Source organism: Arachis hypogaea, chromosome 12, assembly GCF_003086295.3.
Source record: "Arachis hypogaea cultivar Tifrunner chromosome 12, arahy.Tifrunner.gnm2.J5K5, whole genome shotgun sequence".
In the NCBI taxonomy this organism is placed as follows: Eukaryota; Viridiplantae; Streptophyta; class Magnoliopsida; order Fabales; family Fabaceae; genus Arachis; species Arachis hypogaea.
Genome location: NC_092047.1, coordinates 82,330,414 through 82,357,102, shown reverse-complemented (window position 1 = coordinate 82,357,102; position 26,689 = coordinate 82,330,414). Strand labels below are relative to the sequence as shown.

The 26,689-nt window shown below is 35.3% G+C and overlaps 1 protein-coding gene across 2 annotated transcripts; it reads left to right on the top strand.

Moving 5' to 3' along the window:
- Positions 1-6,637: 6,637 nt before the first annotated feature.
- On the top strand, positions 6,638-17,856 carry LOC112727580 (uncharacterized). Of its 2 annotated transcripts, XM_025777380.3 has the most exons (14): positions 6,665-6,805; positions 6,887-7,010; positions 8,161-8,286; positions 8,374-8,500; positions 9,535-9,662; positions 9,749-9,818; positions 9,906-10,008; positions 12,118-12,235; positions 12,316-12,397; positions 14,554-14,615; positions 16,326-16,398; positions 16,521-16,601; positions 16,930-17,010; positions 17,444-17,856. In XM_025777380.3, the coding sequence occupies exons 3-14, from the start codon at positions 8,252-8,254 to the stop codon at positions 17,609-17,611; spliced, it is 1,128 nt and encodes a 375-aa protein (XP_025633165.1). In that variant the 5' UTR covers positions 6,665-6,805; positions 6,887-7,010; positions 8,161-8,251; the 3' UTR covers positions 17,612-17,856. The 2 variants fall into 2 exon arrangements, with proteins under 2 accessions (XP_025633166.1, XP_025633165.1); XM_025777381.3 differs by lacking the exon at positions 6,887-7,010 and having other exon boundaries at positions 6,638-6,805.
- Positions 17,857-26,689: the final 8,833 nt, after the last annotated feature.

Genomic DNA, 26,689 nt, shown 5'->3' with positions numbered 1-26,689 from the left:
TGAGGCCTTGTATTATTAATTCCTATAATATTATCCATATTTCCTATTGATGAATTATCTATAGAATTTCTATGACTAATAGTTTCAACATTATCGGGAATTCTTAATGATTGGAATCTATTCATCCTAATTCTAATATCCAATCCTTCTCTTATTATTTCTCTTAATCTAGTGTTTTCTATTTGTGGTTCTTCAATAATATCAGGTATTACCCATTCTTCAGGCATTCTGCTTCATAATTCTTCATGTCTTAACCTCCTAGGGGTTTGTATATTAGATCTTTTTAGATTCGCATGCATAATTATCGTTTCTTCTTTTGAGGATTGTTTTAATGCTTTGAAGTTATAATTAACCTTAGTAGTTTTATAATATATTCTATAGATTATTTCGAATGGATCATATTTCTCATTTATAATTTTCTCATCAGATCGGACCTGCAATTTTAAGGCTTGCCATGTGTATTCATTTCTTAAATTCATAGCATAATTCGGGTAACAATTGAAAAAAATTGGTCCATCGTGACAGTTACTTTCTAATATTCCTATTAATGAATCACTAAAATTTTGAAATCTGGTATCTCTTAAGGTCAATAATATAGGAAGATTTATCCCTATTCTAAAATTAGGTTTTATGGCTACTTGTATTAATCCTATATGGATGAAGTTGTATCCTTTGTTACTATGTTCTTTCATCTTATCTTCTTCTAAGATGGTAATAGTCTTATTACTACTTGTTCCTGGTTTACAATATTCTAACATATGAATTTCATAATTTCTTCCTTCCCAGAAGTTTCTCTTTTTATATACTTCATCTTTATCTATTATAGTTATATTCCAATTATGAAAACTTTCTTCTAACTTAGCTATTTCTAATTCATTTTTAGTTCTAGAGGTGGATGCTTCATCATTATCTGTTTTTACTACTAAAGAATTATTTTTTCCTAGATTTAAACTACTCATCATTCTCAATAAACTAGCCATTTTATGGTTAGAACTTTGTGAGTTATGGGACCACCCTCGTTAACCAACGGATTCACTACCTTACTTAGGACTTACAACCAGAACCACGATCTGGGCTGACCAATGTATTAACAGTTCTCACTGCTACTTCAAAGTTTTAACTATAAAATTTTTAGTTTATGGAAAAGATTTGTAATAAAAATTCGGTGAAAAATATTCTTTATAAATGTTATCAGATACCTTCTCCTTGGGCAGGCTTTGATACCACTTGTAAATAATCTTGTAAAGGCTCGGATAAAGGTTGGAAAGAGGTAAGGCAGGTAAGTGGTGTTTGTATGGTGTGATGATATATGAGATTGAATTGATTTTAGATATTGAATGTGTGAATAATTAGTATGATTGTTGAGTAATGAGAATTGAGGAATTGAGGTGTGGAATTTGATGGTTTTTGGTGGAAATTGTGTAGATGAGGTAGATTTAAATTCGGTTGAGTGTAAATTCGTGAATTTGGTTGATTTGGGGTCAATTTGATAGTTGAAAATGAATTTGACTTATGAATCCTGGAAAAAAAATTGGTGATTTCATGTTTCTAGGTAAAAACTGATTTTTGACTAATTTCGTCAGTCCGTAATTTGGTCATCGGAGTTGGAAATTCTTCAAAACTAGATTTTTATGAAAGTTCATTCAACGATCTTTCCAATGGTTCAAGAATGGTTGAAAACCAAATTTTGTGGAAAAAGTTATGACATTTTGAATATTGGACTGAAAAACTAATTTCTACAACATATCAGATTTTCTGTTTTCTGATATGGATGTATACGCGGCTTTGGACATGCATACGCAGACATTCGCCTCTGCCAAGTGTCTTTGCGTATGCAGACACTACTTGCGTACGCGATACGGTCCAAAATCAATGTATGCGTACGCTGGCCTTTTGCATGCGTACTCGGACACTCAGATTTTCAGCTTGTGCGTACGCACACTACATGCATGCGTACGCACACTTTTCAGAATTTAGAATAAAAGTGTTTTTATGACTTTTAACCATTCTTTTGGTCTTCTAAACCTTTATAAACTTCGATACGAGTCTAGAGCCGGTAAAATTGAGGATGGAAGAGTTAAAGATAAAGCTAAATGAGTTGAGTTAGTAAAATTGAGAAAAATGAACAAGAGGTTAAGTGAGAATGATGATGATTATGAGATTGTTAATGAGAGTGATGATGATTATGAGATTGATAATGAGAATGATAATGCTTATGAGATCGATAATGAGAATGATAACGCTTATGAGATTGATAATGAGAATAATGATGATTATGAGATTGACCATGAGAATGATAATGATTATGATATTGATCTTGAATATGATCCTAATTGTGATGCACCTACCTGGGTAGATGCAGTGGAGTGATTTCGCTTGCTCCGGGATGTGGTGAGATATACCTGCCTGGGTAGATGCAGTGACATTGATCCACTTGCTCCAGGTTTGTTTGAGTCTCCTGGGATAGATGCAGTGGTTAGCTCCCACTTGCTCCTAGTCGAGAATGATTTGAGATTTGAGAAATTATCTGAGTTTCGAATTTCCTTGGGTAGATGCAGTGGGTCGGCTCCACTTGCTCCAGGTTGAGATCCGAGATTCTGTTGACCATGTGTCGTAAGTGTGGTCGGATACTTAGACCTTTCCAGATGAGCTCTCCCCCATGAATATTTTTATTTTGAATGATTATGATTTTGAGCTTGGGGATGCGCACTCGCAGGGACTGTCCAATGGTTAGCTACCAGGACATGTCGGGTTGGCTATATAACCGACAGATTATATCATCAGGCATAGGGCAGGCATACATCATTTGTATATGTTTGATTTGTTTGGGTTTACCTACTTGTTTTGGTTTTTCTAACTGTATATGCCATACTATGTGACTATGTGCTATTTGCCTTACCTGAATATACTTGTGTATTACTTGTCTGCATTCCATGTGTTTGTACAACTGAGAAGTCCCTCATGCTGGTATCGGTTGACGCTGAGGGCTGTTCTTGTTGAAATGAAATGATGAGATGATTGATTAATAATGATGAATATTAAATTAGATTATTTGGGTTTCCTGGGTAGACGCAGTAAAGTGATTTCACTTGCTCCAGGTGAAGATAAGAGGTATTGATATAGAATTACTGAGATAATAACTGGTGATGGTTCTGTTTATGATTGTGGATTCTGTTATGTTGGAGAGTTAGAAAGTTGGAAAAGATGCAAAAGATGAATTAGATTTAGTATTCCCTTATGACAGTTGCATATTTATGGATTGGTGAAAACCTAGGATGAATAGTTGATGAAAGGAAGTTTATGATACTTAGTGAGTTTTTATTATAGTGCATTGTATTTATTTGGCACTTTTACCGTACTGGAAACCCATGGGTCGGGGGTTCTCATTCCGCATATAACTCTTGTTTTCCATATGCAGGTCCAGGTGCTCAGAAGTGAGCTGTGGTTCATCTGAGAGATGGCGAAGACCTTTATATTCTCTGCTTTATATTTTACTTAGAATCTCTCCACCTTTATTTTGAAAAACTTATATTTTGTATTGATCTCCTTTGGGACTTGCCTATAGAGGCCTTTATGTATCATTTGGGAGAGATTAGGAAATATTGTTGTCAACTACTTTTATACTATAATCTAGCTGGTCTAAACTTCGCAGGTCGCGACTAGTGGCTATTTACTTACGTTATATATCTATACTTTGTCTTATTCTTACTCTTCTTTATGGCTTTATCTTCGTATCATTTTCAATTCACGCTTTGCCTTCTATTTGTCGATATGTGAGTGTTACGACTTCGCGATTTTATTTTCACTCTCTTCAGGCTTCTCGATTAATAATTTCTTTTCTTTTAATTATAATTAAGTATTATAATCTACTTGAGAGTCGTACCAACTTATTATCATTGACTTATGACTCGAGCACAAGGATTTGAATATTAGGGTGTTACAACCGACAATCCCACATTAATTTGGATGCACACTCTAGCAAAATGGCCATGTTCCACTTCTTTTGTTTCCATGTCCACTTTTATGCATTTGCCAATGGCCGCAACTAGCGCTACATCACTTTCTCTTGGTAGTATCGTATGTTCAAGCCCACAATGCGCACCTAAACAAGCGTCAAGCCAAAGAACTCCTCACAAGGAGAATCAGGTGACCAAGGCTTGACTGCCAAATAATGTCCTCCTAACCTCCACAAACCACCCAGGAGAATCTTATCTTTATCCTCCATGAGATCAAATTTCACAAGAAAATATTCACAACCAACATCCATGACATCGTATCCGCCTTGCAATCGCCATATGCTCTTGAAACGATGAACCATGGCTGTATAATTCACATGCTTTCTAATCACTTCGATGACAATAGATCCCGCATACGGTGCTGAAAGTGCTCATCTCCCTTCCTCCATGAACGTTACAGTTAGTGGTTTTGGATCTCCTTTTTTTTCCGTCACAATAGCTATATTATCCCCATCAAGAGCATCATCCATTATGAAGGGTTTAAGACTAGCCATTCCCACCATCTTATCCCCATAAGAGACTCTCATCCCCTTTGAACCCTCCATACCACCAGATGTACCCCCTCTCACACTCTCTCCGTTATTACTTCCATTGGTGGAGGCAGCTGCCTCACAGTGTTTCCCACTCTCACGGCCATTCTCATCGTCGCTTATACTTTTTTCGCTTGTCTCCATTGGTTCTCCTATTCTCTTTAAAAGCTAATCAAATTTAAATTGCATTAAAGTAGCAATGTCATAATTACTTTAAAAAAATTTCTCTTTTTTTCTGTTATGTAGGAATATGGGTGGGATAGATAAACCCAACTTTAGATATTACACATCATAACACTTACGAAAAAATGTTATAGGACTATTAAAATTTATTAATTTTTGGCCAACAGTTATCTAGTAATATTTAAAGGTGTGGCCTAACAATATATTTTTAGATTACTAGAATAAAAAAAATTAGACTAATAACTAAAGTACTGGTTAAAAATAATAAATTTTGCTGGACTTTGAACTTTTTTCATACTTACTTACTTGCATTAAATACCCAAGTCTTAGAACCCAAATGTATATAATGGACATGAAAAAGTCTAGGGGATCAATTACATGTACGGTCAACTTGAATAAATTTTTAAAAATTAAAAAAAAAACCTTATTTTAAAAGATGTCCCAACAAAAATAAAAATAAAAATAAAAAAATACCCAAAGAGTCAATCTAATTTCATGCTCACACACATTCACAGTAAACAATAAAAAAAAATAACCACACAAACTCTTATTCATCTCTTTAGCCACGTCCGCGCCCCACCCAGCGCCACCGATCACAGCCACACGTAGTCCCCTTCCTTCTCAAACTCAGCGTTGCTGATCGCCGTCATACGTAGCGTCATCTATTCCTGAAACCAGTGCCCTCGACCACCGCTGCAAACATGCATCTCTCCATTAGCCAATATAGCGCTGCGGAGCACCACCATAAGCTTCCTTTGCATCCGCAGCCACATTCACGCCATGCCCTCCCTTTGCAGCTGTGGTAGGAATGTAGCCCCTTGTTGTGATTGTAGCATCACAGACCACCGTTGTACCCTCCTCTCGAGTGCACCGCCGACTGCACGCACCAGCATCTCACTGAGGACAAAGACCTTCCGTTCGTGAAAATACTACCACCGCACCCTCCCCTCGCGACCGCATCGCATCACGCCACCAAGGAGACCGCCACACGTCCGCTTCTATTGCCTTGCCGAGGGTTGCGACAGAATGACTAGTAAGGAAGAAGGAGGTTGCGTTGCTCTTCTTCTTGATTTTCGATAATTTTTTTTATTAGTTTTGGATGTTAAATTTCAGATTTTTTTTATGTTTTGGATGTTTCTTCTTTTTGGATTTTGGATGTTTTTTAAATATTTTTAGATGTTTCTTGGTTAATGTTCAGATTTTTTTTCAATTTTTTTTATTTTTTGTTTTGTTATTTTTTGAATTTTTAAAATAATTTTAAATATTTCGTTTTTATTAAAAAATTTTAAAATAATTTTAGAATTTTTAAACTGAATTTTTAAAATAATTTTAAATATTTGTTATTATTTGATTTTAAATATTTATTTTTAAATTTTGATTTTTTTATTAAAATTTAAATATTTTTCATAATAATTTAAATTGACATCCCTTTAAAAAAATAAAAAAAGTGGTAATTGATTATAGTTTTTTTTTTTTTTGGTAATTAAAACGGCGCCTAAAAGCCCAGGTAATTGATTATAGTTGACTTTACCTTTATTACCACCATTGATTGGATAGTGCATGGAAAAAGACCCCCTCTATCTTTTTTTTTTTTTTTTGGACAGGCCCCTCTATCTTCACTTCTCCAGTCTGCTCAAACGCAGAAACAATCCCCCACAAAGAAAGCCCTATTGAAAACCCAATTTAGATGTCCTTAACTGTGTGTGGTTCAAGTATTACTTTGTTACAAAGATTCCATTTCCATGGGAATCATATATTGAAAATTAAAATGATGGTATTTTGATTCCTGAAATTAAACTTACTTGAAAATAATTTTTCAAACTTTGAAACAAACATGGACATATATATTCCCATCTTAAAATTCCTAAAAATTATTTATAATTCCCCCGACCACATATCCTAAATTTCATCCAATCAGCAAACATTCTATTTCACAAATAAAAAACGAACAGGGCAAGAAAAAGGAGAGCTTTCTCGTATGAAGCAAAGAAGCCTCTGCACCCACTGACGGCAACAGCTCGACAAAAGGCCGACCCCTGCCACAAGTGGAAACGACGCCGCGGTTAACTCACTCAGGTTTGTTTCCCTTTTTTTTTCATCTTTCCTAAATTTCATCCAATCAGCAAACATTCTATTTCACAAATAAAAAACGAACAGGGCAAGAAAAAGGAGAGCTTTCTCGTATGAAGCAAAGAAGCCTCTGCACCCACTGACGGCAACAGCTCGACAAAAGGCCGACCCCTGCCACAAGTGGAAACGACGCCGCGGTTAACTCACTCAGGTTTGTTTCCCTTTTTTTTTCATCTTTTTTATCTTTTATTGTTTTATAAATTGTGTCGTTCCTGGTGCTATGTTCTTGCATTTTATACACCATTGCTATGTTTTTCCTGAATGTGTTGGATGTTAGTGATGCATTGGGCGTGAGGGATTGATAAGTGATTAGAATTCGAAATTGCCAAAAAAAAAAAAAAAAAAAGACAAATTTCCATGCTTCGCTATAGGTAGGGCTGGTTGATATCTGATTACTCGTTAGTGTGTAAAGCCCGCCAATGGTGAATACTTTTAGGTTGTTGGATTTGATCAGCAGTTGATGATAGATTAGTCGAGGTTTCATATCGTGTGTTACATTGCTTTAGCTTGGATATGAATATCATTATATAAACAGTTACAAGTGGGTGCCATTGTTAAGTATTTACCTTGATGTCACAGTGGCAAGTTTCTGCATGTTCTTTGGATGTCGCAGTCACGGATATCGGATGTTATTTGCGCATTATGTTTCCATTAGTGTATTTAATGGTGAACCTATTAGTAATTTGAAGATTTTGCTATTTCACATGTATTATTTTTGAAAGCTTCCTGTGCTATTTCACATGCTCCATTATCATGCCACAGATACTAGAACCTTCTTTCTTTCTTTCATATGCCATGCGCTGCAATGGCGTAACCTAAAACATTTTCAATGGAGTAACCTAAAGCAACCCAAACGAAGCAACAAAGAATATATGTTATTAGTTTGTATTATTTCTTGTAAAAAAGTTTTCGTTTGTGAGTGATTACTGTTGTTTCTACATAATTCTGCAAAGATTTGGCTATGTTTTTGTTTACCGTTTAACTCCACCCACTTATTTTCGGTTCTGCACCGTGAGTTTCGGGTGTTTTGAATGGAATGGGTACCAATGGCTTGGTACATTTAGTGGGCCTTCTTATTGCATTTAGGTTTAACTCTGAGGATTCTATTGTTGATAGATTGTTAAGTAACATGGGGCATGCTCGAACTCTGAATTGAGGCATTTCCTCCACCTAAATCTGTTGTCCTGAAGATTTTTTGGATGGTTGGTTTATGATGAATGGATATATGGGAAATACGCCATAATTTATTGAAAGAAGTATGAAGTTCAACTAGGTCTAATATAATTTGAAAATTTTTGCAGATTGTGAGTAGGTGCAGCACCGAGGAATTTGTGAAGGTTGGGGCTGTTCTCTTCTTCCACTAAGAAGGAGGAATCACGTAGCTTAGCTGTGATGGTTGCAAATCGCTATCTTCCTCCTTGGTTTAGGTGGGTTTGCTGTTTATCTAAGCTTTCTTTCTATTTCTCCTTTGCTTGATAAATGATGTCAATTTGGTTTTTTTGCTTGGATTTCAGTGTTGCTCCAATGATGGACTGGACAGACCATCACTATAGGACTCTTGCACGTCTCATATCAAAACATTCTTGGCTTTACACAGAGATGCTTGCAGCTGAAACAATTGTTTATCAAAAGGGAAATCTGGTAAGTTTATAATGATAAGTCCTGGGTCCCTCCTAGCATGAATAACAAGTTGTCATAATTTCTAAGGGGAAAGGTCTCTTGAAATCTTAGGATATTACCTACGCAGACAAATTTCTTTATCTTGAACATGCCTCATCATACAAGACCTATTCAGATTTGAAGCATAATTGACACATGGGCCCATTCTATGTTGCCCTAAATTGGCATAAGAGTGCTTGAAGCTGCCCTTTGGTGGGATTTGGGGGAAGTAGAAATATATGAAGTTAGCAATCCTGCACTTGCAATTAGAAAGAGTGTCCTTGACTGTTCTTACTTCTTAGTGTTTGGACCCATGACCTTCAATTGTTTCTATGTCACAAGGTAACAATCTTACTAGTGTGTCTGGGTTCACTCTCTTCCTTATTTTAAAAATTAACTGATTATTTAAGTTCTTATGGTGGCATGAGGTGAAAATTGGAGGTAACACCGCACTAAGCTCTCGAGATTTAAGTATTCTTGTTTAAATTGCTGAGTAATAGAGAGATACCATAGGATTCAAGTTAGGTGGTCACTGTGGAAGAGTGTTTGGGGTTTTGTCGCGATAAAAAGGTGCCACTAAAGCTTATGGGTAAATGTTACCGCACAACTATTAGACTGGCAAAGTTGTATGAGACTAAATGTTAGACGGTAAAAAGCCAATAGGAACTTAAGCTTAATGTTGTAATTATTAATGAATGCATTAGAATCTCATGTTAAGTGGTTTAAACATGTTGGAGAAGGCTTCAAGAGGCTCTAGTTAGAAGAGTGGATAAGATACTGCAATGAGATAAAATATAAATGTTTTAAACATGTATATGATCTGTGATAGGCCATTATGTTGTTGCTGCAATGAGAGAAAATATATTGCTTACCCAATATGGATTGTTTTTTCTAGTTGAAGGCTTTGATTATATCTATGCTGTGGGCATATATGTGTGTATATGAACACAAACTAACGAAAGGGTGTTGAATAAATTGGTGCTGAAAAACCATTGATTCTTTTTATATGTTGTCAGGACAGGTTCTTGGCATATTCTCCAGATCAACATCCAATTGTGCTGCAAATTGGAGGAAGTAATTTGGATAATTTAGCAAAAGCAACCGAACTTGCTAGTGCTTATTGCTATGATGAGATCAACTTCAAGTCTGTTCTTATCACCTTAAATCTCAGAGCTTTATTGTTGTCTTTATCTCTAACAAAATGAATTTATTACTTTCAATGAATATCAGTTGTGGATGCCCTAGTCCAAGAGTAGCTGGGCGTGGATGCTTTGGTGTACGTCTTATGCTTGACCCAAAGGTTAGAAAATCATCCTTGATTAAGGTTACATATAAACTTCTTTGTCTTATCTGCATTAATATAGAAATTTAATGCATACAAGGAAAGTTTGTTGCTGAGGCTATTTCAGTAATGGCTGCCAATACAAACGTACCGGTTACTGTCAAGTGTCGAATCGGCGTGGACAATCATGATTCTTACAATGAGTTGTGTAAGGTCCTTCTTTGTTCATTTTTCTCTATTCATATCGAAAGAATGTAAAGTAATGAATTTTTGAAACAGAATTCATCATAGTGAAGGGAAGGTTGCTCCTGTTCAGTGTCAAGGCATGGCAAAAGCCATTTTGTTGTGGTTATTTGCATTAATGCATTTTGATCCTCCATTTGAGCCTACTTTCCTAGTTATTAGATTTATGTTAGTATGGCTGCACTGTTTTCAATCTGCTGCATTTTATAAGCATTTTAAATTATGCTGTGCTAAAACATGTGTTGCTTTTGTCCAATTGATTAGGTACATGGGAAATTCTATCTTTTTCACCCTTATTTTGATAAGTAGGTACATTGGGGATTCTTATCCTTGCAAAACCCTTGGATTTACTACTATAAAATTGAAATGACTATTTATTAATTGAAAGCAAATAGTGACCTTCTGCTACGATCTTAGAATGAAGATATCATGTTTGTTTCCGTAACAATCGGGTTGCAGTTAGTAGCTAACTGTTAATGGAAAAACAAATAACATATCTAGAGAATGTATGATTATTAAGTATTTAGCAGGAAACATTTTTATGTAGTAAAGGAACTTACGAGCATCAGTGTTTTCCCCATCTGCGAATAGCAATGAAAATAAGGACTTAAGTTATCATTTATTTCTATGTCTTATATAAGTTTTGAAAAGATTTTCCCCCTCTTTTATAGAAAAATAAAAGGAAAGGGGGAAAGTATGGGCAAAAGGCAAATAAGAATGCTCCATAGCAGAAGCAAACCAGATTAAGGGGAAAAGTTGAAAAGAGCATCAACATGCCTATTCTATAAAGTGTGAACTGGCAACTCCTTTTAAGTATTTATTATCAAAGCACCATATAGAGGTCAAGAACAGAGTCTTATTAAATTGACTGCCATAGAAACATCTTATAATATATATCATGAGGGGAGCACATTGATTATTTCTCTTTGCATCAATAAATACCAAAGCTGTTGTTGAATCCTATAATCACAGTTGCAATTATTCCCAAAAGAATCATATTCTACTCCTCAACTTGTCAGCTGTCACCAAATTGTGATGCCACCAACCTATACAAATAATAGGAAACTGAAAATGAAGCAGGGTTGCAAAATTTAGAAGCTGATGTCAGTCCTGCATAAACCTCTTTTTACGTCATAATTCTTATTACACAAATAAATGACAAGGAGAAATATTTTTACACAATTGTCCTTCGCATTGAAGCTTGCTTACAGTTGCACTAGCACTTGTTGGTTAATATAATATTGACTTCCTAATCTATTTTGTCAAGGAGAAATCCTTAATTAATGATTTCTTTGAATTATTTTTGTCTTTCTTTCTTGAGATGTAGGAATTCAATGACTGTTTTCCTTGACTTTGGTTGTTGTAATGAGATTGATAATTTCTGGATGCAATAAAATCTTATTGGAATTCTATCCTACATTAATATGGATGTGATTTATGTGTCAGTTTTTATACCTAGTTTTGTGTTCAGTTTTAATTGTATTAAGCATAGTGTTCCGAGGTCTTTTATGGCTGTCTCTTCTGGTTTGTTTTAAATTTGGTGAGTTATAAATCTGTTCCACACATTCCATGGTAAATCTATATTATATACTTTCTTTAGATGTCTTTAGCTAGTGTGGTTTGTCCCAAAACTTTGGACTTACTTTGTCCTGATCTATTTTTCTTGGCTTTGGGAAAAGGGTAGAAGTGAAATCATTGTGACATGTCATTACATGGCATTATTGTTTACTTCAGTTGGAGCATAATTTTCATATATTTAGTAACAGAATTTTCCATTACCAAATCTTGTATAATAAGTATAGACGTTTGGCATCTTTGTGCTGTGAAGATTATAACCCTTTTGTACAGAGTTTGCTTGATTTATTGGAGGGATAGTTATTTTACTTTTTGCTATTATTTTTGTAAATTGAAGTGGATCTCTTGTCCTCTAATATATATATATATATTCTTCCTTTTTTTTTTGTTTATACAAAACCCTTCGTTTTTTTATTATCAGAATACAAAGTTATATACTTGCCTTTGTTATTCAGTCTGTGTATTGACATTTTGTGTTGCCACTTTTGTTTCTTATCAGGTGATTTCATTTACAAGGTTTCTTCTTTATCACCTGCTAAGCACTTCATAATTCACTCAAGGAAAGCACTACTTAATGGCATCACCCCTGCTGAAAATCGGAGTATTCCTCCATTGAAGTATGTATCAGGAATTTGAGTTTTGTAGTCTAGTATATTATTTAATTAGAGAGATAATGTATCATATTTTTCCAATGCAGATATGAATACTTTTATGGTCTCTTACGGGACTTTCCTGATTTAACATTTACAATTAATGGTGGCATTGCTAGTATTGATGAGGTGAGTTTTGGCCCATATTTCATGTGATTGAGACTTGGTATCCTATGATAGTAAGTTTGTGATAAAGAATATATTTAATATTCTCTTCTTTTATGACCATATCAAGTATGTCCATATTTGAAGTGCACATTCATTCTATTTATGTGTGGGATAAACAGAAGTACTATGCTATATGCCGTAATATTTTAACAGTAATTTTGTTTTGTTTTTGTTTGGTATCTACAAGCATTGGTGTGTTTTTATTTCAAGTTGGTTATATTAGTTTAGCATGCCTCACCTTTTTGTCTTCCTTTTGGTCTGGATTAGATTTATAGAGATTTGGACTTTTATCTAGTGCATTGCTTTGCCAACAGGGGATACGGTTTGTCTTGGCATTGCTTTTTTTTTTTTTATATTTTCCAACTTTTGATGGGACTGGTTGAGTGGAGTAATTTTCCAAATTTATTGTTTGGCAAATACATTAGTAGATGATGAACTAATAGAGTGAGTTAGAGTTAGTTCTAAGATTAGAGCCAGCTAGGATAGGACAGCTGTAAGTTTGTTGCAGCTATCATAACTTAAGTAGACTATTCTGCTCTTTGGACTAGCTTATGTAGCAAGCTATGCTTCTTTATATATATACACACTGATTAGCGTTAAACTTATACAAATTACACATTTCTGAACTTCTTTGTTTCTCTCTGAAATCTTTCTTCTCGCAAACTATAATATGGTATCAGTGGTATTATGTTAGCACATAATCCAGCTTTACACAATATAGGACAAAACACATGACATGAATCTCTTCTTTATGATAGAAAGAGTTATGGAGGCAAGCTGCTAGTTTCACACATTCCCAATAAGGAACAGCTAACAATCTAAGAAGTTCTTATTAAAGCTGTGTCTAAAGCAAAGTTTTTGAACCTAAGGGTTATTTGTTTCTATCTGAATTCTCTCTTCTTTCAAACAGTAATATGGACAATTAACAGCCTTGGTTTAATTGTTTAAGCACTAGATTGGGTCTGCTACATTATCTTTGGGCCCTATCACAAACCATCACTATAGACAAGAAGCCGTTTAAAATACTCTTCAAGCTTTCAGGTTCTATCCTTGAATAACCTAAATCAGGTTCTATAGTCTTTCCTCGTAATGATGATAAAAACTAAAAAGTGCATGGCAATGCCTTTTTTTTATAGCATGGTGGAGATCTAATAATCTCCATTTGAAAGAAATGGTGTTGTGAATTTCATGTGGTAGATAATGATGACTGTCTCTTCATGGTTCTATTTACTCATTGTAGATCATAGCCAAAATAGCAGTCTTATTGACATTCTGATGACTTCAGAAAATGGGTATATGATTCTTTTTTTTTTTTGGCGATTCATCTCATAAATTCATTTGTGAACCTGTTCTGTATTTGCAATTCTTACTAACCTCAGTTTGATAGTCAACATCCATGGCAAGTAGAATCTCCATTGAAGTTCCTTCACAATTCACATGTGAAATCCAAGTTATGTTCTGAATCTTCCACTGTTAATCAATATGCACCTTTTTTTTTCTGCTCTCTGCAACTTCTTTGTTCACTTTGGCAGATGCTGCTTCTGTCTCTTCCCCCTTCCCCCTCTCTTGTTACCTCTTATGGTTGCAATTTGCAAACCTTTATTTATTGGTGAACTCCTCTTTCTCTTGTGCTCCATTTATGGTTTCTCTTCTTGCTTAAACAAATCTCAAACTTGTGTTACACGTGTTTCCTTGGTTTGCAAGTGCTACAATCTATGTGATATTGCTCAATCAATGAAAAATGAGTATCTCTGGATAGATTAAATATATCTTTATGTTTTAACATTTAAATGGTTAATATTAATAATAAAACATTATAATAGTGGAGATTTGGAATACAATAATAAAGATGAAATTGCGAGAGCTAAAATTTGTGGACACCATGTTCATATTATTTACTTCTTCATGAGGTTGATTTACGTTTTTCATGCTATTCCCCGTCTTCCTGTTATTTTTATAGATGGCATGATATGCTGGTGAGTGTAGTGAGTCTCTGCATCGTTTTGTAGCTTTGAAATTGTTCTTTTAATGGATACATATTGCTTTTATTAGAGGAAAAAGGTAGATATTGTCATTCTGCTTCTTTCTGTTCCTTTACTTGGCAACTTTGATTGTAGATCAATTCAGCTCGAATGGCTGGGGCCCATGGTGTTATGGTTGGACGAGCAGCATACAACAAGTAAGTCTCAAATACCAAATCTCTCTGCCCCAACCTCCTTTTTCACACTTTGACTGTGTGAAATCTAAAACAAAAAGTATCTAGCTCTGTTATATCTGTCTCTGCTTTTCAATAAACGAGAAGGGGAATCAGCCCTTCCATCCAATTTCCTGTAAAAGTGATTGTGACATTTTAGGTTAAAAATGATGAATGCCATTGTAATTCTAAAGTTGGATAAAACCTTGAAGTAAGTTATCATCTTATTAGTCCAACTGCATTGTTCTTCCACTTGAGCACTTTGTGTTAGAGTAAGCTGTTTTAGTTTTGGACATAAGTTAACATTCGAATTTAGAACAAAATGCATAAAATTGTTTTACATAAATTTTATGTTATGAAAGAAACCTGATATTTCTGCTATGGTCTATTAGAACTAGGAGTGCTAGGTGCGCTCGTGCAGCTGTGGTCTATTACCTGGTGCATGCTTCTTTCTGTCACCATTATTGCGTAACGATCAGAAATTATTTTTATGCATGCTGTGTGCACATGAATGCAAACAACAACAACAACAAAGTCTTGTCCCACTAGGTGGGGTCGGCTACATGAATCAGACGACGCCATTGAGTTCTGTCATGTATCATGTCTACAGAGAGACTGTTTACATGTAGATCTCGTTTGACCACCTCATGGTTGGTTTTCTTAGGTCTTCCTCTGCCTTTCACCCCTTGTCCATCTTCCATCTCATTCACCCTCCTGACTGGGTGTTCTGTCGGTCTTCTTCTCACATGTCCAAACCACTTGAGATGCGATTCTACCATCTTTTCTACAATGGGTGCTACTCTAATTCTCTTATATCTTCGTTCTTTATTTTATTCAATCGCGTATGACCACTCATCCATCTTAACATCTTCATCTTTGCCACATTCAACTTATGTTCGTGCTCCCCTTTGGCCGCCCAATACTCCGTACCATAAAGCATAGCTGGTCTTATAGCAGTGCGATAGAATTTACCTTTAAGTTTTAAAGGCACTTTTTTGTCGCATATAAAACCAAATGCACTTCGCCATTTTGACCAACCTGCTTGGATTCTATGATTTACATCATGTTCAATCTCTCCATTATCCTGTATGATACACCCAAAATACTTAAAACTTTTAACTTTTCGTAGGATGTTTTTTCCAATTTTCACCTCTATATTAGGTTTTTTCCTTCTCAGACCGAACTTACATTCCATATATTCCGTCTTGCTATGGCTTATGTGCAGACCAAGTATCTAAAATAATATTATTTCGTGAAAACTTGGATGTTATATACATCTTCATTGTGGGTTAGATAAGATTTTTCCAGCTATGCATATTTTTGGAATTAACTTCCTAGAAGTATAAGCCCTAAAGTCTAGCTACTTGAAAGGTTTCTTGTGCTAACGTGTTTTCAACCAAATGCTCTTCCGGCTTTAGAGTTGGATGAAGGACATACTTGAGATGTAATGCTGAGACTTAATTGTATGTAATAAATAGTAGTGACAGGGATCCAACTCCTGTCGAGTCAGTTGTTTGCCACTATTTTGTCATGTTAATTACCTTTGTACTAATTCCCCTAAGTGTTAAGTTTTTTGGTTGAAGACTATAAGTGACTTTATTTCTCTAATAAGATTTCACTATTGGTTGGACTTCATAATGTTTATATGAATTGATACTCAATAGCTTGAATAACCATCATTGGTAATCTCTGCAGTCCTTGGCACCTTTTGGGACACGTTGATACTGCAGTCTATGGTGCATCAAGAAGTAGTCTTACACGTCGACAGGTTCGGTTAGAGTCTTTTGGCTTTGAATGTATTCAGAGGCTTGAATTCTTGATCTATATTTTGGAATGACGTAGAGTATATCATGCTTTGTTTTGATTTTCTTTCTCCCTCATTTCATCAAGGTCCTTGAGAAATATCAAGTGTATGGGGACTCGGTATTGATGAAATATGGTCTTGGGCCTACTGTGCGGGATATAACGAAGGTGGGAATAGTGCAAATAATCCTCAGTAGATGATTTTCAAAATTTGTTCTTGTATAATGCCCGTCATTCAATGAACATTTCTTGACAGAAACGTAATTTTAATAGCAAGCTGATATGTGATGAAGGCATGGATTTCAATTCTCTTATATGTACCTGTAATGTAACTATAATTTGGTATACATGGTTCAATGCCTGGACTGATCCTATTTCCCCCTTCCACTTGCAGGAAGCAAGTTATATATCTATTTAATGTGATTGATTTTCGGATTTTCTGCTTCCAATACATATTTTACTATTATCATATGATCATCTGTTACTTTTTCTGCAGCCTTTGCTTGGTTTCTTTCATTCTGAGCCTGGGAATGGACTTTGGAAACGCAAAGCAGATGCTGCCATCCAAACTTGCTCGGTATATTACTTTTAAAACCCTAGATTTTTGGTACCTAGAGCTGCGTCACTAAAGTAATATGACTTTAGATTAGGTTATCAACATCCACTGTTAAAAAAAAACTTTGATAACAAAGCAAGTCTTGCCCAAGTCTTCTTAATTTCATCGATTATATACAGGTATGATATTGTGGTGTTGCACAAAGCAAGTCTATCATACTCTTAAATATTGTAAGGAGACAGGTTATCTGTGGAACTAACAACAGAAGAATGTGCTTATCGTGTTTATAAAAAACTTATTAAATGGTTTATGAAATTGTTGTGTTGACATCTTGTGGCAAGTTAATTCAAAATTTTGGCTTATGTTTTACATCATAATTTGCTGTAATTGTTCTTTTATGATTCATTTATTGCATTGCTTGCTTTGAATGCTTTGAGTTCCTTGAACTTTGTAGACAATCAAAGCACTTTTGGACGAAACCCTGGCAGTAATTCCAGATTCAGTCTTAGACTCACCTCTTGCTGAATCGTCATGCGGCCGTGGATATCTTTTTGCTAACATGGACAGCTTGTTGCCTCCTCCATACATAAGAAGAGAAGAGGACGATACCATGTTAACCTAGGTTCATGTAAACTCTACAAACCCAAGTCTTGAGCGGCCATTTCAGTTAAACGCACACGCACTCATTGCCAGTTTGAATAGTGATTGATAGATCTCACTCTTATGTTAAAACATGAATGAAATTATAAACCATATGTTATCTACTATATGTGGTTGACATAAATGGTAATCTATTTGATGTAAAAACGTTTAGCTGAAGCTGGGGCATTGAATTTATAAATTATATGGCGTTCTTTTGCTTGCTTATTTTATTTGAGTATTTGTCCATTTTGGTCTCCAAGGAATTTCGGACCAGACACTTTAGTCCCTAACAAAAATTAATTACTTGGTTAGTCTTTAACATTTAACTCCGTCAGTCAATTAGGTCCCTAGCTCAGTTTGCTCTGTCAAGTTTAGCCGAAAATGTCCTACGTGTTGCGTTAACTTATCACGTCACACGATTAGTGCCACGTCGACAAAAGAGACAAATTGGTCCCGGGCCTCCTTTGTGCAAAAACGACGCCATTTCATGGATGTGCCTTACGTTGCGTTTTGGAAATTGACCTTTCGTATGGGAGACTCCTCAGATGTACTCCAAAAATGAAATTACAAGTGACTATTTTCTCTGTTAGGTTTTACGAGGAAAACCACTCTCTTCATGTCACTATTGTCATCCTCATCAAGAACTTCACCATCTTCACTAGCCTAACCTGCATTATCGTTATTTCGAGAGTGATCGACATAGCAAGTCAGCAGTTGCGAGTTTGTGCTGTTCGTGATCGTGTCTTTGTCGTCCTTAACTGAGGTAAGAATTTTGCATTTGTTGATCGATTGTTGTTACGCTGTCTTTATGGATAGCATTATTGTGTTTATTGAATATTTTGTTTGAGTGAATATCTGGAATGGGGATTACTTAATAATGTGTATATTTTGTATGAGTGGCTCTGGTATGCATGCATAAATATAGGAGAAGTGGTTGGTATGAAAGTATTTAAAATAGGGATAATGATTTGTTGTAGAAAAGTTAGATAATGCATACTTAGAAGTTTGCTGTGTTGTTAATTTGTCATATACATACACAAATGACTGAGCTTGTGGTCCATGTATTTCAACGCGGTGGTAGCTTTGTTAAGGACAACAGGAGAGTACTTCATTACATAAATGGTAGTGTCAAGAAGTGGCCCTTTGGATGTTGATTTGGTGAATTATTTTGACCTGAAGAAGTTGTTTGAGGAGCTTGGTTATCATGCTTACAAACAGATGTACTGGTATGATCCAAAAGCTAGTAACCTTGAATGTGGGCTTCACCCCATTCATGAAGACAAGATAATAAGAGAAATGTGTGATAACAAGAGGGAGAACAAAGATACTGATGAGCTATATTTACACTTTGATCATCCTATTCTAGATGAGGTGAACCTAAGTAGTGAAGAAGATGATAATGGTAATGCTGCAGATATGGAGCTTTCTGATGTTCCAATTTTTTATGATGATAGCTATGAAAGTGCTGAAGATGAATTGTATAGGCTTCCACACTAGGATTTGATGAGGATGATAGTGAAGAAGAGAGTGAGGGATTGGTTGAGGAGAAAGTGAAGCATTCAGGAAAGAAAAAAAGTCAATCCCCAAAGAAAAGTGGTAAAAAATGTGCTAGAATGAGATCATGTTCTTCTAAGAAGGGTGCTCGAGTCCTAGAAGAGTCTTCTAAGAAGGGTGCTCCTATAAAGGATGGTGCAAAGCTTGGTTCTTCTAACAATAAGGGTGGATCCAAGAAGAAGGGTTCAGTCGTGAAGGGATAAAGCATTTCTGATGGACTGGGTTGTAAACTTTGGTTAATTAATAAATAATTAATTAATACATTAAATATAAGCTAAGGGATTAAGAAATTAAATTTTATAATTTGAAAAAGTAAAAAATATTTAGGAATACGAATTAAAACGCTAATCTTAAATATTTTGGCCTAAAATTAGGTCGATGGGTTAAACTAAGTGAACCGAGTCTAAGTAGGCCCAAGCCCACTCATCTAGCCGCACATATAAACTTAACATTAAGCTTTCTTCCTAATTCTTACTTTATTCCATGCTGAAGAGAAGATGTGAACCAAGGAACCTAACCCTTATCCCTCCAAATTTCATTTTGCCCATATCTTTCAATTCGTAGCTCCGATTGACGAACCGTTTGTGGCCACACGTTCATCTCGGAATTTTCTTCAAACCCATCCAAAGGGTAAGAAATTCGAATTTCTCACCCAGTTCTCCACTCCTTTCATTTTCGTGATTTTGGTTCATGGGTATTGAGAAATTTTGTATTTTTGATGGTTTAGTGGTACTCTAGTGATATAGTTGGGTTTCATCTAAGTGCTCAATGGATAAAGGTGAGAAATTCTTATCCCCTTTGAATTTTTCAATTTTTTGAAGTTTAGGTATTAAAATTGGTAGTTGTGTATGAAATTAGATTGAATCCATGTGAATTCAAGTCAATTGGTGAAGTGGAGTGCTTGAATTGGAACTCTGGTGGTTGGAAACTTGTTGAGTTGGCTTGAAAGCTTGTGAAGAGGAGGGTTTTGAGGTATTTTGAGGTTGAGGAGAAATAGGCCAGGTATAGTTTCGATTTCTTGTAGTTAATATATAATGTTGCGTGAAACTTAGGCTAGTTGACATAAGTTAGGCTTTAATGTTTTGAATTGTTGGTTTTCATAGATTAAATGTGTATATATGTGATGTATGATGGGTATGTTGATGAGTTGATATAATGAAAATTTAATAACTTAGGTGTTTGGGTGATTGATAAGTAGGGGACTAGTATTTGGTGATGTATGTGAATGCTTAGGATTGGATTTAGGTGTGAGTGGTTTGGTTTATATTGAGAATTTTGGAAAACTAGAGGATTTGTAATTTTTGGTAAAAACCTATTTTTAATTGACTTTGGCGGGCCATAACTTGACTTCCGGACCCCAAATCTTATGAAACTTATTTTGAATAAAAATTGGGTCCTTGAAGTTTATAATGTTCGAAGAACGGACTGAAAATGATTTTTAACAAAAAAGTTATGCGCGTTTAAAGTTTGGTGTGAAAAACTGATTTTCTGATCTTAACAGCTTTTTGGCAAAACTGACATGCTTGCTTGCGTACGCGTACATAGTCTCGCGTATGCGGCACTGTAAAATCCACAATCTCGCGTATGCAGCAGTGCCATGCGACGCGAGGATTGCTCCTTGCCTCATAAGCTCGTGTACGGACATGGTCTCGCGTACGCGGGTGGCATGCGTACGCATTTGCCAAAGTGGTATTTTTGAGTTTTTAACCATTCCTTTAGCTTTCTAAATCTTTTTTACCCCTGTTTAAGGTCCGATAGCTAGTGTTAGGTTTCAGAAGAAGAGCAAACATATTGAGGGAGTTAGTTTGATATTGAAGAAGAATTGTGAAGTGAATAATTGAATTAACGATGCATGGATAATGTTGGATGAGATATGAATGAGGGTAATGATGATATTGATGAATTGTGACTGAAAGATCCACACAGCATATGATTATATTATTTGAGACACGAGTTTTTCTGGGTAGATGCAGTGGCTTGCCCTCATTTGCTCCATGTTGAGATTCGATACTCTGTTGACCCTCTGTCACAAGATATGACCGGACACTTTAACTTTTTGGATTTTCCCAATGAGATGATAAATAAATCATTATATATGCACGGACTCTTGGGGATGCATGCACGCAGGGACTGTCCATGGTTTGCTACCGAACATGTCGGGATTAGCTGTATAATCGACAGATGGCCATAGGGTAGACATGCATCATATGCACTTGTATGTTTTGATTGAGTATGCATTTGTTTTGACTCGCCTATTTGCTTAACTGTAATTAACTGCTACCTGATCTATTTCTTGTATCTACTTTCCATATTTGTGTTTTTTCTGTTTGTCTTGCTTGTGTTTGTTTATGAGAGATCCCTCATGCGGGTGGAAGAGACGCTAAGGGTTGTTCTACTTGGTGATTTGGAGGTTTGCAGATAATAAAAAATGAAGAGTTAGATTAGAATCCTTAGATATAGTCACCATATTTTTGGTTTAGTGAGAGCTATAGGATTTGATATAGGTTGTTGGAGTTTTAGAATGCCCCTGGCTTTCCGGGACCTTATGTATTATCTATATGAGCACATTTACCATACTGAGAACTCCTGGTTCTCATTCTATACATATTCTGTTATTGTTTAGATGTAGGACGTGAGGCACCTCACTGAGCATGTTGGAGACTCTCTAGGAGTGAAGATATGAATTTTGGGAACTTTATGTTATGTATCTAGATAAATATATGTATATATTCTCCACTCTGTATAACTTATATTCTGTCCCTCTTAGAGGTTGACTCGAAGAATCAGGATTAACATTTTGTCTTTTGGTATAATTTTGGGTTGTATATATATATATATACACTCTGACCGGCTTTTGTTTCGCAGGTCGAGTCGGGAGCTTGCTATATGTATTTTTTTTTTTGGAACTCTATATTTGTATGTATATTATCCTTTTTGTACGCTGTTATCTGTCTCTTCTACGCTTAACCATTCGAGTGTAAGGCAACTTTCAAGTTTTGTTTTGTTCAACTTTTCTTCAAGACTCCTAGATAAACGTCATTTCAAATATATCTATGTACATGTTTTTCTATTAAAGGTCGTAATACCTAACCACCTCTGATTTACAACATAAGCATAAAGCTCTGTGTGGTAGGGTGTTACATGGGTAACTTCAACTTTAGGCCTGCAGAAGAGAATAATAGTCGGCGTCATACTTCTAATACCAATAATGGGCTTGCTGCATCAAATTTTGGAGAAGAGACTGGGGTATGAGTCAGGTGGGTTTGAGACTCTATATTCTACTGAAGATGGGTCGGATGAATTTGATGGACCTCCATATAATGATGGTGCAGCATTTGGTGAAGTCCTTAAAGACTACACAATATGTAAAGACATGGACTTTGCAACATTGTATCAATTTAAAAAAGTCCTTAAAGACTACACAATATGTAAAGACAGGATAATATTCTTTGTAAAAAAATGACAAAAGAAGGATTCAATGTGCAAGTGGTGAGGACAGTATGGGAAAGGCAAAGGCTAGATATAAGGCAAAATGTAAGGCTAAGAGAGAGAGAGTAAAGCCAATGTGATATGTAGTAACAAGATGATCTACAGAGCTTTAAAGCTAGTAAAGGAGAGATATGTTGGCAACGAGAAGGCCCAGTATGACAAGTTAAGGGATTATTTACATGAGTTACTTAGAAGCAATCCTGGAACTATTGCTAAGATGGAGTGCATACCAATACCTTAGTCACCACCATTATTCAGCAAGCTTTACGTATGTGTAGATGCATGTAAGAAAGGGTTCAAGGCCAGCTGTCGATGCCTTATGGGAGAAAACTAAATATCTCAGTCCAGAACCACCAAAGATCAAGAGGCCTATTGTGCGCCCAACAAAGAAGAAGAGGAAGGTAGACCCTATTGAAGATAGTCGTGATCAGACCAAGGGGAGAAGGACTTTCAGAATTATCTGCCAAAAATGTGGTATTGTTGGACATAATGTCAAGACCTGCAAAGGACCATCAAAACCTAAACCTCCTTCATGTTGACTAGAACAAATCAAAATCAGATCTTTAATTTCTTTCATGAATTTTTTTTGTAATAGAATTAGTTATAATATCCTTTTCTTTTTAGTTTAGCTTAATTTTAACATTTTTATGATTAAAATTCTTTCCTTTATTTTAGGCTAGTATTTTTTTTATTTTCTAGTTATTTCTATTTCTGTAACTTATCTATAAAGAGAATGATTTCCTGTACATTTGATATAACATAATATTCAAACACTTCAAGTTGGTAGAGCAGAATCCTTGCATTGTGCCTCTGATTTATAGCTATGACTAATAATTTCTCAGCCATTAATCATGAACAGAAGGATAATACCGCTCCTATTCCATCAGATTTAAAATCTAAGCAATGAGTACTAGTTAGTGGTGACTCCCATTCAGTTCAGATTATCACATTTCGACTCAATGGGTCAAACTACCTTAGGTGGTCTCAATCAGTTTAAATGTACATTCGTGAAAGAGAAAAGATTGGATACCTCACCGGTGAGTAAAGCTAGCATAACGTCACTGACCCACAATATAATATGTGGGATACCAAAAATTTTATGGTGATGGCATGGCTGGTGAACTCAATGGAGGAGGATATCAGTAGTAACTATATGTACTATACTACTGCCAAAGAATTGTGGGGTAATGTCAAGGAGATGTATTCATATCTTGGGAATAAATCTCAATGAACTTGCTTTAAAAGCTAGAGAAATTAGGGAGTGACAATGTCACCAAATATTTTCACACACTAAAGTGGGTATGGCAGGACCTTGACCACTTCTATAACTACAAGTGAAATTCAGCCGCTGATGCCAAACACCACCAACAAACAGTGGAAGAAGGGAGGATATTTGAATTTCTTGCAGGTCTCAATGTGGAGCTAGATGAAGTTCGTGGCAGAATTATTGGAAGAGCAATCGTACTCTCAATTGAAGAAGTATTTGCTGAAGTTAGAAAAGATAAAACTCGTAGAGCTGTGATAATGGGGAAAGGCAAGACTGAACAGACTTCTTTAGAGTCTAATGCACTCTTAGTGGCACTTGCTGCACTAAAAAGTTCATCGAATTAGAAGCACCTCTCCAATTTTTGGTGTGACCACTACAATAAACCTTATCAAACCCGAAAAACCTACTGAAAGATTCATGGAAAACTAGCACATCTTAAAAGTAGCAAACCTAGTCCCAAAATACATTCTACCCCAACTGCTCATGAAGCTGAAAAATCATCCTTGAGTAAGGAACAGGTTGAGCAGCTCATAAAGCTACTAAATTCCAATTCTGTGTCTAGTACTCCTAGTGGTTCATTAGCTAAAACAGGTAATTTTAGTATTTCTATGTCCCTTAACTGCACCTCAAACTTGAATGCATTATGAGTTGTTGATTCAGGTGCATTTGACCATATGACCAGCCTCTCCCCTTTATTTAAAACTTATTCTCCTTGCTTTGGAAATGAGAAAATTAGAGTTAATGATGGTAATTTTTCATCTATTGCTGAAAAAGGTACAATTAAATTGTCCAAAAATATTGACCTAAAAAATGTCCTACACATACCAAAACTTTCTTGTAATCTTCTCTCTATTAGTAAAATCTGCAAGGATTCCAATTGTGTTGTGACATTGTTTGGCACATGGTATTTTTCAAGACCGGACCTCGGAGAAGATGATTGGCAGTGCTAAGATGATAGATTGGCTCTATCATTTTAAGGATATTTAAGAGGATAAAGTAGCTCAAAGATTCAGTGGTATAAGTTCTATGCCTATAAAGGACCAAATAATGTTCTGGCACAATAGATTAGGACATCCTAGTTTTTCATATCTCAGACATTTGTTTCCAAGTTTGTTTAAGAATATTGATTCTTCCTTACTTAAATGTGAAAGTTGTATTCGTACAAAGAGTCATAGAATTCCTTATTACTTTCAACCTTATTATGCATCTAAACCTTTCCAAGTGATTCATAGTGATGTATGGAGTCCATCAAAAATAACTCAATTTAAAAAAAATAGTTTGTAACTTTTATCGATGATCACACACAACTATGTTGAATCTACCTCATACATAAAAAAATCTGAAGTTTTTAAAAATTTTCAGTATTTTTTAACACAATATTATCCAAAATATTATATCGCGTATCAAGAGTTTTACACATATCTTGGATAATTGTAAAATTTAAATTATAAATTTTTTAATTTAAAAAATTTAAATCGTTAATATATAAGATATTTAACTGCCTTTTCAGATTAGATCTATTTTTTATGTGATATATCAATGCTGTTAGACGATTTCTCTAAGAAAGTTTTTTCTTTTGTCTAAAAAAAAGCCCGTTATGTGATAATCAATCCATTCTGCACAATGCTACAAAGTACAAACCCTATGCTCCATGGGGGAACAAGCATATTGAACCTTACTGCCACATTGTAAGAGAAAAAACTCAGATTGATGTATTGAAATCACATCTAATCAAATCAGAAAACCAAATAGCTAATATTTTCACATTAGCACTAGCTCTAGGACCATTTACTTTGTCACTTTCATTACAATGTTTCATGACAAGATCCCAATTTGAAAGAAGATCCCACATTGCTTTAATATTGATTATTGATAACTGGAGGTAGAATGTTGATGAGCTTAAACTTAGTGACTTGTATTATAAGACAGAACCTGAGCAAGTGTGTGATCTGAATAGAGTTAATAATCAAAATCGTCCTTGAAAGATACTCGAATTTTCATTTTTATCCCCAAAAGATAAATTTAATCAAAATCGTTCTCGAAAGATTTAAAATTAATCACGTTAATCCCTCCGTCTATTCTATCACTAACGACGTTAAGTTTGCTGATGTGACAGTTAGCTTGACAACCCAACCCAAACCAGATCCGGATCATACCCGCTTCCAATCCAATCCAAACCCAAACCCAGCAAGAAACAGCTTTCCTTCTTCCCACATTCAACAGCTTCTTCATCTTCTACCTGAAGCTCCACCACGCCACCCCCTGCAACGTGTTCCACGTCGCTATCAGTCCCTGTATGTTCCTCTACCACGATGCTGTCGGTCCTTACCCGCAGTTCTTCTCTTTGTTCCAATTCCAGAATTCCTTTTCTCCTCCTCTTCCCTCCCTTTCTATTATTCTTTTCGCCACCAACATTGAAACCCTTCTTCTCTATTGATTCCTGATTTAGATGAACATATACACTTGCTACTCTATACCCATTTCTTGTTTTTCGGGATTTCAATCCCAAAACCCCAGTTGCTCAAATATCTTTTTTTGAGTTATCCTTTTTTAAAAGATCTTATGAAAAAGTAAAAGATTTTATATTTTGATATCTCATGTAAAAAGATCTTTTTATCTATCAATTATATTTGGGTATAACAATATCAAAGTATTTTTTTGTTTATTTATTACATGAAAAATATTTTTTTTTAAAGAAAAAAAATTTTTAAAAAAATATGTAAATTACAACTTCTCAAAAAAGATCTT